General features: G+C 38.5%; 1 protein-coding gene across 2 annotated transcripts in view; it reads right to left on the reverse strand.

Moving 5' to 3' along the window:
- FGD4 (FYVE, RhoGEF and PH domain containing 4) overlaps window positions 1–15,478 on the reverse strand; it is a 201,846-nt gene that overhangs the window by 117,891 nt on the left and 68,477 nt on the right. The window contains exon 1 of one of the 2 annotated variants that reach the window (XM_027593583.2): window positions 13,097–13,199. The exons of the other annotated variant lie outside the window; for it this stretch is intronic. Coding sequence (XP_027449384.1) covers window positions 13,097–13,106 — 10 coding nt within the window. The 5' untranslated portion in view covers window positions 13,107–13,199. Of the gene's footprint in view, window positions 1–13,096; window positions 13,200–15,478 lie in introns of those variants that run through there. 2 annotated transcript variants of the gene reach the window in all.

The following is a 15,478-nucleotide window of genomic DNA, read 5'->3' on the forward strand; positions in this document are numbered from 1 at the left end:
CTTCAATCACTAACACTACTTACTAATGGCATGTGGGTGCCTGTTGGGTTTGGGCCCTGCAAAACCTCTCACACCACAGGATCACAGACCTTGCCATCCTCATTCCTGCTTCACATTGATTTTTACCAGGTATTTGCTTGTTATCACAATAACCTGCCAACACCCCAGCTCTACAAAACTAGGATGTCACCGAAAGAAATACAGTTCAATCTAATACTAAAGCAGAATCACCCAGAGCTAAGAGTTCCCACAGTGTTTGATAGATGTTACTGTACTTCTCTTGAAATGTTAAAATACCCCGCAGGTAGCACACCCATGAGCTGGTGGCTGTGCCCCAGAGCACCTAGGCGTAGGCACATATTTTGGCAATGGTGTTTTTAAGCTCTTAGATTTTGCAGTGCCCGATGAAAGAAAGACTCCCTAATGAGAAATTCAAAAGCCTGGACTGCCTGCTTAGCCACTCGAATGACATGGGCACACCATTTTGCCCTCTCCATCCTGTGTGCTTCAGTCACAAAATGTGGGAGTTAGATCATCCCCAAAGTTCCCTTCTGTTCTAAAACAATAAGAATGAATGTTAGAGGAAGGAGGGTTCTTCCTCATTCTTACTAGTTTCAGAGGAAAAGGAGAAAGGGCTAGAGCAGCCAGGGACAGACAGCCAGGACAGCCAGGTATTTATTTTCCAGAAGGAAACCCAGACTAAAATTTAGGTGTGCCATGATAAAAGTTTGAACGTCAGGTTTTACTGAAGTAGCAGGAGAGACGGGAAGTGCACCCCATGTAGGGCACACTTTGAGTGACCCCACCACCAGTGCCATGCCTTCTGTGCTCTTTCCACTCTTGCCAAAATTCCTTCTGGACAAATGGTTTGTATGATCAAGTGACTGGATAGTGTCAGGGTTGGAGTCTGACAGTGAAACAGATTCAAATGACCTATCCTGATTGGAGATCAAATTTGTCATGTCTGCCTAAGAAGCACCAGATTAAACAACAGCACTAACCAGGCACAGACACTGAAACACAAAATACAACATTTGTAAAGAGGTGGTATTTTCTCAGATATTTGCACTGTGTTACAGAGAATTTTGTATTCTTAACATTCTATAAGGTTTTTTTTTTAATTTGATTTTTTCTTTTGCAATTAGTTTTAAGAAGATGATTTAGAACAAAAATGCAGGCAAGGGAAACAATGGAAAAAATGAACTATTGGAACTTCATCAAGATAAAAAGCTTTTGCACAGCAAACAGTCAACAAAACCAAAAGACAACCGACAGAATGGGAGAAGATATCTGCAAATGACATATCAGATAATGGGCTAGTATCCAAAATCTATAAAGGCCTTATCAAACTCAACACCCAAAGAATAAATAATCCAATCAAGAAATGGGCAGAAGACATGAACAGACATTTCTCCAAAGACGACATCCAAATGGCCAACAGACACATGAGAAAGTGCTCATATCACTTGGCATCAGGGAAATCCAAATCAAAACTGCAATGAGATACCACCTCACACCAGTCAGAACAGCTAAAATTAACAAGTCAGGAAATGACAGATGTTGGGGAGCGTGCAGAGAAAAAGGAACCCTCCTACACTGTTGGTGAGAATGCAAGCTGGTACAGCCACTCTGGAAAACAGTATGAAGGTTCCTCAAAAAGTTGAAAATAGAGCTACCCTATGACCCAGCAACTGCACTACTGGGTATTTACCCAAAAAATACAAATGTAGTGATTCAAAGGGGCAACTCAATGTTTATAGCAGCAATGTCCACAATAGCCCAACTATGGCAAGAGCCCAGATGTCCATCAACAGATGAAAAGATAAAGAAGACGTGGTATATATATATAGGCAATGGAATATTACACAGCCATCAAAAATTGAAATCTTGCCATTTGCAACGACATGCATAGAACTAGAGAGTATTATGCTAAGAGAAATAAGTCAGTTAGAGAAAGACAATTATCATATGATCTCACTGATACGAGGAATTTAAGAAACAAAACAGAGAAGCATAGGAAAGAGGAAAAAATAAAACAAGACAAAACCAGAGAGGGAGACAAACTGTAAGAGACTCTTAATCATAGGAAACAAACTGAAGGTTGCTGGAGGGGAGGAGGGGTTGGGGGATGAGGTAACTGGGTGATGGGCATTAAGGAGCACCGGTGATGTAATGAGCACTGGGTGTTATATAAGACTGAACTCTACCTCTTGAAACTAATAATACGCTAATTAATTGAATTTAAATTTAAAAAAATTTTAAATGTATTTGTGGGGTAAAGAGTACATTATGAACAAAAGAAAACACAATGAAGTAAGTGGAACTTTTCTGCCCAGTTTGCCCCCCTTAACCACAAGAGGGGTTAAGATGATACAGTAACAAGTCAGCCTGATTTGATGGAAGCAATTTCTTTTTAACCGCCCATCATTCCCCTGTTGTGGTTAGCATTTCGGAGAAGTACTTTCCTTTCTGGGACCTGCCCAGGTACAATACTGTAAAGAAAACAATGTTAAGGAGGATAAATCTAGTCATTTTTCATAAAAGTCCAACCATCAGGTAGACTCAGGTCTACCAATGACCCAGGGATTTTTTTTTCCCTTAAGTAGGCTCCACGCCCAACATGCAGGTTGAACTGATGACCCTGAGATCAAGAGTTGCATGCTCTACTGACTGAGCCAGCCAAGCACCCCAGAGGGATAATTTTTAATTAAAATCAGAAGAACAATGTCGTAGTCCAATGAGAATAACGGGATCCAATTTTTCACATCATTAGATTATCTACTGCTCTTTTCCTTAGGGTAATATTCCCTCTCCTTCCAAATCTTTAACATTGACTCTAAAACAGAGGTGGGAGGAAATTATACAAGCACTCGGCCCTAGTCTGTTGCTCTCCACATTCTCTGTTCATACCCACATTTTTTTTTAAAGATTTTATTTATTTTCTTGTCAGAGAGAGAGAAAGAGAGCACAAGCAAGGAGAGGGAGAGGGAGAAGCAGGCTCCCCATTGAGCAAGCAGCCTGATGCAGGACTTGATCCCAGGACCCTGGGATCACGACCTAAGCCTAAGTAAGACACCTGACTGAGCCACCCAGGTGTCCCCGTACCCACATTTTTTAAAGAAGTGACTCATTTAATTTGGAATCTAGATGTTTTAAATTCTTAAGAAAATTCCAGAAATATATGAAAGTTGGAGACTCTTTACAGGAAGTACATATAACATAATATACATTTCTGCTAATGTATTAATTATATTAATTACATTAGTAAATATATTTAAGTTAAATGTTTATGAGAGGGTGCAACAAGTAAAAAACGGGGTAAGAACAAAGAACATTATGTAAACAAGACATTGGGCTTCCACAGTTTGCAAAGTTCCAACCTAAACTGTATACTATGCTTAAGAAACAAAGAGTTTTACCTCTGGTGTAGGGGTGGGGCCAGGTAAGGTGCTAACAAGATAAAACAGTGATATATGTATAGTACTAGGTAAGTGGCAAAGATATACCACACAAATGTCATTCCATAAAATTATCAAAATATCAACATTATGAACATTCTTTTATTTTAAGAGGCTGAGATTAGGCCAGAGTGAAAATGACAACCCAGGTTTTGTGCTCATAAAATTCAATGCTCAGTAATTAACTCTTACAGCTCAAAAAATAAAATATCCTGAAGGACCAATGCATGCAAACCACTACTACTTTAGATGAAATTTATACAAAACTGTTGAGCTTAAGTTGTACAGGGTTCCCTTCATTAGGAGAGAAAGCAAATCCTGCAAAAATAATCAACTGAATCCTTACTGTTGAAACCTGGGGATTTATTTATGGCCTCTCAACTAGTCTTATAAAATCAATTCTCTCAACCTAACTTTATCTTTCTACCATCAGTTCAAACCCCAGATAGAGGAAAGTATTGAAAAGAGTAGCCAGGGGTGCCTGGGTGGCTCAGTTGGTTAAGCAACTGCCTTCGGCTCAGGTCATGATCTCAGGGTCCTGGAATCGAGCCCCGCATCAGGCTCCCTGCTCAGCGGGAAGCCTGCTTCTCCCTTTCCCACTCCCCCTGCTTGTGTTCCCTCTCTCGCTGTCTCTCTGTCAAATAAATAAATAAAATCTTAAAAAAAAAAAAAAGTAGCCAGGCTTTCTTCGTGAGCAAGAATCCTTTAAAACCAGGACTGAGGTATACTCAGTGAACATTTGAAGGTGTGTGAGTTTGTTCTGTGTGTGGCAGGAGTGTGTGTGTGTGGGGGGGGCGTGTATATAGGAGGATGCACATGTGGGTGAGGAGGGCGTGTGTGGCAAGTGGGACATAACGGCATATTCTGAAAAGCTTCTTCATCTGCCCTGTAAATTATTTCCAAATGCCCTGGGTTCTTTTCTGAGATAACCAGAGGATAACCGGTTGAATGGCGGGGGGCGGCGAGGAGGGGGGCGCAAATCATGGTTAGTTAATGCCGTGAATATAGACTGCCGAACTCTGGGCAAGATGGGAGAGACTGACTGAACTTCTTGCCCCAATACTTAGCTCAGGTTGTAGCAACTTCTGAGCTACAACCTGAGCTTTGAGACTTGCGTCTAAGAAACTTAGGCATAATATTTGGTACCTTCCTCTCAAGAAGATCAAGATCACATAGATGAACTCTCTGTGAATACCTGGAAAACTATGCAGCTGTAAGAAGTTTTAAACGGATTTAAAAGTATGGTGATGGGACACATACACACACAAACAACTATTTACTCTGTGAGCCAAGAATAGCAAAGGATGATTTCCTGTCATTAAAAAAAAAAAAAAAACCGAAACAACAACACTGAAGTTCCTTTTAAAATAAAAAGCAAAACCCCTCTGAGCTCCATTCATTTTCTCTGTCAAGCTATCTAGGCTTGTTCCTTTCTTTCTCATTCACACTTCTCAAAAGGTGGAACTCTATGGCCAACTGCCTCTTCCTCAGCTCACCTCTGTCTGACCAACTCACCCCTGACCCTGCTCCCATCAAGAGGAGCAGGGACATCCCAGTTGCCCAATCCCCAGGTCACCGTTCAGTCCCCATACCCCTGCATTTCCCCATGTGCATCTGACTGTCCTTCTGCACCTTCTCCCTTCTCAGTCACATCCCATCAATCAGGTAAAGTCAATAAATGTTCACTGAAAAAACATTCATAAAACACATCACAAGTCAATGTGTTTGGATATTGTACACCAACTCATTGGCAAAATATGTAGTTATCAGCTCAAACATGGAACCCCATTAACAGATTAGAAGTTTTTCATCTCTCTATGTAAGAAAACAAGGTAAGTGATATCTTACCTAGCATATCGCTGGAGGGGGTTCAAAGACCTTACCAGCCCTCATAAACTAGTCTGCTGAACAGCTGTATAGGAATTTAAATACTTCCTTACCACGTTCGGATGCCAAACCTCATTCCTGTTTCAGATCCTGAGCTCGCAGTTCCCTCTGCCTAGAACATTTCCACGAATTTTCCTCTTGCTTCCATAACACACTTCATACAAGTCTACACTTAGATGCCACTTCTTCAAGTGGCTCTTGGCTTCCTCACAACCCCATGTCTTTTGACTTTCTACCTATCCCAACACCTTGGTCTCTTTGTTACTTAATAGCATTTATCACTGCCAGCATTAAATGTTGTTCTTTCCCCACTCATTTTTTTTTTCCTGGCTCCTACCCTAGAAGGTAAACTCCATGAATAAGGGAGCTTTGTTTTGTTTACTAAGGAATCCCTAACGTCTGGCCCAAAGCAGGTGCTCCTTAAATCTTTGTTGTAAGAACAAACGAAAAGAATAAAAAATGGTAGGGACTGAACGAAGACAATGTAAGCATGGGCTACACCACTGTAACCCATGCGGGAAGTGGCCATGGAACCAGGTCACTGGCATATCTGAGCGAATGGAAGTGGAAATAGGTAACAAGTTTCTGAAGCAAGTTGAGCAGGTATGCTCACTAGTCTTGAACAAGCAGGCAGGAAGCTTGTGTGCAGGACTAATGAACCTGACTCATCAGGATACCATACTTTGTCCAAGACTAGAGAACGGGTCTCAAAGGGAAGATGGCTGGCAGCCCAGGACATAAGGATCCTATGGAGGTCACTAATATTGTAGATGCTTTCTGACGGAAAAGAGATGTCTGCCTTAGCAAAACTGTAAATCAAGTGAAATTTTTTAAACTTTCTTTAGGCACTTTCCTATTTCTTTGCTCTCATACAGGGTGGCTGGACAGTGACTGGTAACTCTGACACCAGATCTCCATGTTCCCCAGCTATGACCCAGGCTTTACCTCACGACCTAAACCTGGCAGTCACCTAAATCCTAACCCTATTCCAATGTGATCACACTATGGGGTTTTCCTCTTGAAAACAGTGGAGTTAGCCAATCTGGGAGTCGAAAGTAGCTGGTCAGTTCATAAGCCTCCAGTTACATTCTCTTCATGCATCTCCCACCTTCACTGCCTTGTCACTGGAGAGCAGGGCTGCCTCTGCTTAGGGCAGAACAAGATTTTTACCTCTTCTAAAGCTAGAAGAAAGGCTAACTCCCAGGCTTGAGTTTTAAAAAACCTTTACGAACTAGTAATGCATGTTTGCTGCAAAAAAAAAAAGAGAAATAAAAGGCAATTAAGCAGCTTACTCCACTACCCAGAGATAACCCCTAATTATTGTTTTAGAGTACTTGTTCTAAACTCTTTTCTGCATATTCATATACCTATACAGATGTATATATCACAAATGTTTTATTTTTACAAAAACAGTGTATTATATATCCTGCTTTACCTTTATTAAAAACTATAGCAACTTCAGATATGCACTATGTTAACATGTTTGTAAGTATATTTCAATAAGAAGTACAATTTTTTTTTTTTTAAAGTAGGCTCCACCTTGAGATCAAGAGGCACATGCTCTGGGTGCCAGGGTGGCTCAGTCAGTTAAGCTTCTGCCTTCAGCTCAGGTCATGATCCCAGGGTCCTGGGATCAGGCCCTGTGCCAGGCTTCCTGCTCAGTGGGGAGTTTGCTTCTCCCTCTCCTTCTCCCTCTGCCCCTCCCCACTCATGCTCTCTCTCTCTCAAATAAATAAAATCTTAAAGAAAGTGTCACATGCTGCAGTGACTGAGCCAGCCAGCCTCCTCTACCCCCGAAGTACAACTAATATTAACTGATATGCTCACTGAGAAAATCTCCACTTTTAGTTAACTTTTGCAAATATTTCTACTAAACAAAAATATCTTAATGGCTAAAAAGTAATGTGTTTTTACAAATTAAGAAATTACAGAAATAAAATTAAAATCACCTATAAAGTAATCATGTAGATATAATCATGATCAATATTTTTATGCATTTCCTTTAAAACTTTTGCATAATATGCATCAGGATTAGGCTTTTTCTAAACATTGTGCTCTTTAAGAAATTTTATGAAATCATTCCAAAAGAAGAGTTTGCTTAATTTTTTCTTAATTATGTCAGGATAGAAAGGGTTTAAAAGGTGACTTTGTGGGGCACCTGGGTGGCTCAGTTAGTGGTTTCCGACTCGATTTCAGTTCATGATCCCAGGGTCGAGGGATCGAGTCCCACATTGGGCTCTGAGCTCTGTGCAGAGTCTGCTAGAGATTCTCTCTCCCTCCCCCCCCCCCCCGCAAGCAATCTCTCTCAAATAAAATCTAATAAGAAAAAGGTGACTTTTATATGTAATTAAGCTATTTAACATGTTGTAGTGGTTGGTACTGTTAAGGAACATAACTTCCGTAACAGTCCAATAAGTATCAGTACAGTCATTTCAAGGTTCTGCAAATAAAACTTTCCACCCAAGAAGAGTTGCCACCCAATACAAAGGAGACTTATTTTCTGCTGCTGTACCATTTTCTTCTGCAGGTTAAGCTAATTTATTGTGCAGAGTTGCTATCTGACTTTCTAATAAGGTTTCTAATAGGCTCCTAAATGCTGTTCACTTTGGAGGATTTTCAACTGTTAGCTGAATAATGCCTCATGCAAGATCAAACTCATGAATTTTTAGCAGCAACTGGGGTGCTACAATTTGATTCTTTCTTTAAAAATGGGCAACACAGGGGCACCTGGGTGGCTCATTAGGTTAAGCCTCTGACAAGATTTCTGCTTGGGTCATGATCTCCGGGTCATGAGACTGAGCCCCACACAGGGCTTCACGCTGATTCTCTCTCTCCATCTGTCCCTGCCCCTCCCCACCAAAATAAACAAAGTATTTTTTAAAAACTGGGCAACACAGTGTTCAACAGAACTGTAATGTCAGGAAACACACACACATTGCCCTCCCACGATCCCCCCTCCCCCACCCCAACCCGAATTGCCATTGCTAAGAAGTGGATCAATGTTACTTCTGGTTTAACTCATAAGACTGCAAGATTTATGGTTTTAGGTTAAAGTACCATGTCTGGGAGCAATACAGCTCACACTTACATCCAACATGATTTATAAGTTCAACCAAGGAAACCCTGAGGACTTTCTAACCATATAGTCTCAATAACACAAGAAATTAAAGTGCTTTCATTTCAGTAGGGTGTATACATTTTCTGAAATGAACTAGAAGATCCAAGATTCCTTACCAAAGAAAGGTAAAAAAAATTGTCAGGTTTCTCAAGAGAGGAAATTTCCCTACTTAGTACCATGTCATCCAGTCAATTCTATTTAACAAACATTTACCAAGAATGTTATGTCACATGCAGATAATAAAGAGGTTTGAAAGTTATTCCTTGCCCTCATAGACCTCAAAGCCTAACACAGTGGTTCCTGTGTCCAGCAACACCATGGCGTTCTTTGTTAGAAAATTCTGAATTGCCAATTAAATTTCTTTAGTAGATTATATGACTACTCAAATTTCTATTTCTTCCCAATTTGTTTTTTTCCTCAGTTTGTCTTTCCTTTTTTTTTTTTAAAGTATTTTCTAATTTCCATTTTTTTAAAAGATCTTTTTAGAGAGAGAGAGAGAGAGATTGAGAGTGTAAGAGTCGGGGGGGGGAGCGGAAGGAGAGAGAGAGAATCTCAAGCAGACTCCTGGCTGAGCAAGGAACCCAACACAGGGCTCAATCCCAGTCCCTTGAGATCATGACCTGAGCTAAAATCAAGAGTTGGCTGCTTAACTGACTGAGTCACCCAGGTCCCCCCTTAGTTTGTCTTTCAAAGACATTTGTCTATTTCATCTAAGTTGCTCATAATAACCACTTATTATCCTTTTAATATCTGTAAGAATCCTGACACTGGAATTGTTTTTTATTTTTGATCAGTCTCAACAGGGATTTATCAATCTTAATATATTTCAAGGAAACATTTTGTTCTATTTTCTCTATTGTCTGTCCTCTACTGCATATTTTTTATTTTTATGTTTATTATGCCTTTCCTTCTATTTACCTTCACTGATTCTAAAACTTCTAATATAAGCATATAAAGCTGCATATATTTTTCCAGTTTTATAGTTTTTTATGGCAGAAAAATCTTTGGCAGAAAAAATCCAAAAAATCTTTCGTGGAGTGCTTTCTTACTCCTTACTTAAAAATCAAATTAGAAACCAATGAAACAAAACAAATAAGGAGGAAAAAGTTCCCCACTATGGTGAACATGTAGGTTTATCGAGCACATATAGAACCCATCGGAGAGTGCAGCTAAAAAACTATTTTCTCAATGAATAATTCTTCTGATACTTACTTTCAATCCAGTGAGAACTGTAATCCAAACCTCCATAATTTTCAGTGTAAAGAAATTTATGGGAAAAGTGCAGCTAGGAAGACATTGCCTCTAAAAAACACATACACTGCCCCCACAATGCAAAGCCAGTTCCTTTTCCTTCCCCTGCAGTGATGTGTACCCCCATGGCTGCCATTCCATTAATAAAAACCTTTTCATGACTGGTAAATTCTCTACTCTTTCCTACAATGTGTATAGAGCATTATACTAATGAGACAAAATGAAATAGAAAACATGGTCTATGCTTGAGATGTAAGCATACCCCATGACCCAATAATGCCACCAAAAGACATGTACAAAATGTTCACAGCACCATTCAGCAGAATGATCAATGTCCATCAATGGCAAAATGGAAATAAACACTCTTCACAATGAACAAAATTACTGCTACAGTGTGTAACAGACTGGCCACAAGCTTTGTAAACCAAAGATCCTGGACATGAATTTCAGTTCTGCTACTTAATGTAATATCAAATATGTAGACATGAGTATATAACCTCATAACCCTGCTTTCTCCATCTGAAAAATAGGGTCATATCACCTGTCTTACAAGATTTTTCTGAGGATTAAAAGTCATGTGCATATAACACAAAGCACTATGTCTAACAGGTGCTCAGTAAACAATAAGTCTAGGATTTTAAGAGATGGAACTTCTATCACTCAGGATCAATATCAGATTTTTTTATACATAAACTTTCTTCTTAAGATGTTTCACCGGACCTGCCAAACCAATCTGTAGCATTTCTAAGTTGCCAACTCAGTCATTGGTAAAACTACACAAGAACCAGGTCATGGCATTTTACTACTCAGCTACTTTATGAACCCATATGCAATTGCAGCTGTCAGCTCTAATGTCAGAGGATCAAATGAGTTGGAAAGATTAAACAAATGGGCAGGAGAAATGCCAATAAGTGCATAAACTGGACAGGAGTCCAACTGGTTCCGTTACAAAGTTGATCCCTAAAACGCTATGCACATTCTTTATAAAGAGAAGCATATGCAGGTTAGGATGCCTGAAAAGCAAAAGAATGAAAATGGGACAAAACATCCCTTAGTACTACTGTGGTTTTCAGCCTAATTCTGAGCCTCCTTTGGTCTTAAAAATAAATCTATTCATACTTGTCGTTAAAGAATAAAACATAGAAATCCTACAATAAATCTCACTTTGACTTCTTTTTAATGTAAAATGTGTGTGTGTGTGTAAGATCTGGTATTTAGTAGCACCCAGATTCTAAATTTTAAAGTTATAATAAAAATTAGGAGAAATGACTATTTTTATATATAATACATATTCAAGTAAAATTTTTACTCACTTATAAAGAAAAGTCAGGATATTAACTTATATTGCCATCTAAACTAGTAAGCAGAAGGCGGAGGCAGGGCAAAGAAAAAAAAATAAGTCTCCTAAAATCTTGATACCAAATTTCCTGATCCAAAACAGTTCCTTGAAGAGTAAGGCTCCAAAATTTGGTATTTGACTGTATATGCCTATTACCCTAGCTAGTTCTATTCTATTAAAATTTATCATTAGGCCTATCAAGTTTTAAAAAGAAGATACTTTTAAGAATTTATGAGTAATTCAAAGTAACTCTAAATCCAGTTCCATTCATTCCACTAGAAAGGTCAGTACTCCATCTTGGTGCAAGTCAGTGACATAGGGGCTCTATACAAAGGGACTGAAGAACAAGAAGCTTTTTCTTTCTTTCTGGCTGAATTACTGGGAGAATCCCAGGCCATTTCTAACCTAGTGGAAACAAAGAAAAACTTTGGCCAAAGCCTTGTGAATCTGTGTTATTCCAGGCACCATGTTTTCAGAGCCCATGCTTGATTTATTTTGTTGCATGGATCTAGTTTTCCATTCATATGACGTTGTGCATAGAAGAATCAACCTTGTTAGGGAAGTCCTCTTTCAGTTTTCCTCAATGATCCATTTATGTGCAAAAGTTCTACAGATTTCCTTCAGTTTGTCTCTCTAAAGAAAGCAATGTCATCCACATTTGAAAAACAGCTAGCACACAGGCTGTCTGCCACACAGAAGCAAAAGTTTAAAAAAAAAAGTGAGATCCATAAGTTTAAACCAACATGGCACCCAACACATTTGTTTAAAATCCTAATTCAATGTTTGCAAGTGCAATTCAATTGCAAAGTGCAATTCAATTCCCGCACTTTGCAAGATAGTCTTTTAATTTAAAATGATGGTATTCTGTTACTTTTAATCCAAAATCTTGAAAAATTTTAAATATCTAATAACAGAGGACATGTTAGCTAAATTAAAGTACTGCCTTTTTTTTTTTTAAGATTTTATTTATTTGACAGAGACACAGCAAGAGGGGGAACACAAGCAGGGGGAGTCGGAGAGGGAGAAGCAGGCTTCCTGCTGAGCAGGGTGCGCGATGCGGCCCCATCCCAGGACCCTGAGATCATCACCTGAGCCCAAGGCAGACCCTTAATGACTGAGCCACCCAGGCACCCTAAAGTACTACCTTTTTAACAGAACCATACAGCTATTGAATTTTTACTAAGAATTTTTAGTAACAAGAAATAATTTAATGTTACATGGGAAGGGAGAAGCATGATTAAAAAACATCCACATAAAATAGGACCTCAACTTCACAGAACAAAGAGGAAACACATCAAAATGTTAGTTACACCTTGATGTTTATTTTCTTTCTTACTAACCAAGAATAATCTGTTTCAAATTGTTTTTCTGAATAAAGACATTCAGTGGCTTTTCAATTAAATACAAAAGACCATGAGAACATTATTCAGCCACAATGATAAAGGATCTAGCCAACTAGAATTCAGATTCTAGTATGTAATTTCAAGAAATCCTTGAACTTGCACATGACCAATGTAACTTGCTCATGTTTTAGAAGTAGAGGGAATTTTATCCCCAAATAACTGATGACTAAGAGAATATTAAGTATACAAATAAGTTCTAAGAAATTGACTAAAGTATAGCTTTTATGTATTAGAAACAGGAAGAAATGGATATTAGAAATAGATGGCAAGAGGTTATAATAAAAAGTGTCAGATAAAAAGGGTCAACAGTTTTTACTGAAAGCACAGCTCACGTTCACCACTCTCAGGGACACTGCTATGCTACGTATCCCAGAGAGAAAGGCATCACCTCAAGGTACCCTACAGGGACAATGAAAAGAAGACAAAGTACACCTTCATGCTAAAACCACACCACGAAACCATTCTAAACAAGAGCCATGATAATTTCAATAGTGACAGAAATTACTTATCCTTTAGTAGTAATCAAAAAGACTAACACCAGATACTTCATCTCCTCATATACTTTGTATATTCAAAAGTCTCAAATATTTTTAACCTGAGATATTTCAGAAACAGAAATTGCAAAAATAACAATACTCACAGCCCCCCATAAAGGATTTTTTTCCAACAACATCCAGCAATGCCTTTTACTCTTCTGATTAATCATACTTATCTCCTGTGTGTGGAGGAATTACTTGGATCTATGATTTATGGGTAAAACCTACAGGTCTGTATTTAGACACCAGACACGCACACATCTTCTGTCTGACATGGTGAAGAACTAACTAATGGGAAGTGCAGAGCTAGGTTTCACAACTCTTCTAGCACTGATGCAGCCTCAAAGATCTACGCAAGTAAAGCATTTCAAAATTCCATGAAGATATTTCAAAAAATGCAGTGAGAGAGCTCTACGGTACTGGGGTAGAATGGAAAGGATGGGGCCAATGGCATGTGATTTTACTGCAGTTACAGCCTTTAGATTTATAACAAACTACCCTTTAAAAATAGGTTTTAAAGGGTCTTAGGATTTTTTTCATGTTCATCAGAAAGTCCTAGGAAATGTTGAAGAGCGAAACAGTGAAATAGTGTTTATGCTCTCTGTTTCCTGAGCAAAAGAGCCTTCTATTTCCTTCCTGGGCTACCTAGCAATGCCAAATAACTTCATAAAAACATCAGGATTTTAAAGAGAGGTACGAGAAAAGCAAATTTCTCATCCTTGCCGTGAATCAGAGAAAATTACTGATTAAAGTCAATGCTTTAGTTAATAAATCAGACTTTTCAAAACACCTAATGGTTTATCATGTGAATTCAGCATTTACATAATAACCCAAATGCTAATTTCCCTTTCATGTGATATTCAGATGTTGTCAGAATCAAACTCTAATACTGAGAGTCAGTTCACTTTTGCTATATCACTTCTTCAAATTGCTATGTCTCTGAAAGAATGACAAACTGAAAATAGTATATTACCTTAAAGAACTTGACAATACATGAGAAAATTCTGATGGATAGAAAAAGCACTTAATGTAGCTTATGAACCAAACAAGTAGAAGTATGGAGGAAACTACTTGGAGAAACTCACTAAAATCATGAAGTCTTAGAAATTTAGAAATCCTCCCATTGTATGGGTGAGAAAACTGAGGCCACGGTGTCAAAGTAGATGTAGCCATACTGATATATTAGGGAGACAAGCTATATACAATCCAGATCTTCTGATAGATTTTTTTTCCGTATAATTTCCATAGCATTATATTTCTAAATTAGTTCCTAAACATGCTGTTATCCAGTAGAATAATTTCAAGGAGTGGTGATTTTAAGAGCTGGCAACCTACCTGCAACAATCTCTTGCTATCAATGAATGTCATTATCAGCTTTGAAAGCTAAGCTCTATGAAATGAAAGGTATAGTAAAGAGACAGGACATGTTCACAGTGTGGATACCAACTAGCTGAGGGCTTCACCAATCCAAGCCACCATCCCCACCCAGATCAGCCCAGGGCTGGGGTGTCCTCTGTAGAGTCAGGGTAGGTTTTATACAGGAAGCGCTGGAGTATGTACTCAGGCTTCAGTGATGAAGTCAAATGAGGATGTCAGCATTTTTGGTTCCCTTCAAACTGACCACATGCCAGTAAACTATTGGCTAAAACTGCAACTGTCCTCCTCCACTGCAGTGTGCCAGGGCCAGAAGGATCCTAACGAGTATGTTGGCTCTGGTTCTTGACCTCTTTTTCACTGTTTTAGCATGTGGTAAGCAAAGAAAAAGAAAATTCATATAAAGTATTTTCTGATAATTTGACCCTGTATAGTATAGATTTTATATGTCTGTAATTAATTAAGCCTCTTCATCACTGTTCATTCAGATACTACATGGCTATAGCTGTAGAAACAGGTTGCAAAAATTACACTGAAATAACATTTCTGTCATAAATGTGTGGGGTTTTTTTTTTCCAGTTTGCTGCTTACATTTTGGTCTACTACATTTTATAAGAACAGATGTATCTGTCTTGGCTTCAAATCAAGTGATTTGATCAGCTTAGTCACACTATATACATTAATTAAATTTGAGAATGGCTTTAGAAACCATGATATTAACCAATCTGTTACAAAGGTAAAATTAGTACCCTACCTCCAAAAACATTATTTAAATATTTATCTAAAAATAAATCTTTAGAAAAGGAAAATAACAAAGCTATTTATCTGTTCCTAACACCATCATTCTGCTCCATGTCTTGATAAAATTATCAGTAACTAGAGCTGTATACTTAAGTGTTCTTCTCATGAGAACCCTGACAAAGAGGGGTCATTATAGCCTCATTGTACAGATGGTGAAAGTGAGAACTCAAGTTAGGCAGCTTTCTCAAAAACTAAGTGGCAGAGCTGCAATTCAAACCGTGCACTGTTCAACTTCAAAACCTGGTCTCTAAAATCCAAAATGCCTGCTTAGTCTCCCAAAGCTTTCTCGAAGTTATTAACCTTGGATGGAA

The sequence above is a fragment of the Zalophus californianus genome, chromosome 9 (assembly GCF_009762305.2).
Source record: "Zalophus californianus isolate mZalCal1 chromosome 9, mZalCal1.pri.v2, whole genome shotgun sequence".
NCBI lineage: Eukaryota > Metazoa > Chordata > Mammalia > Carnivora > Otariidae > Zalophus > Zalophus californianus.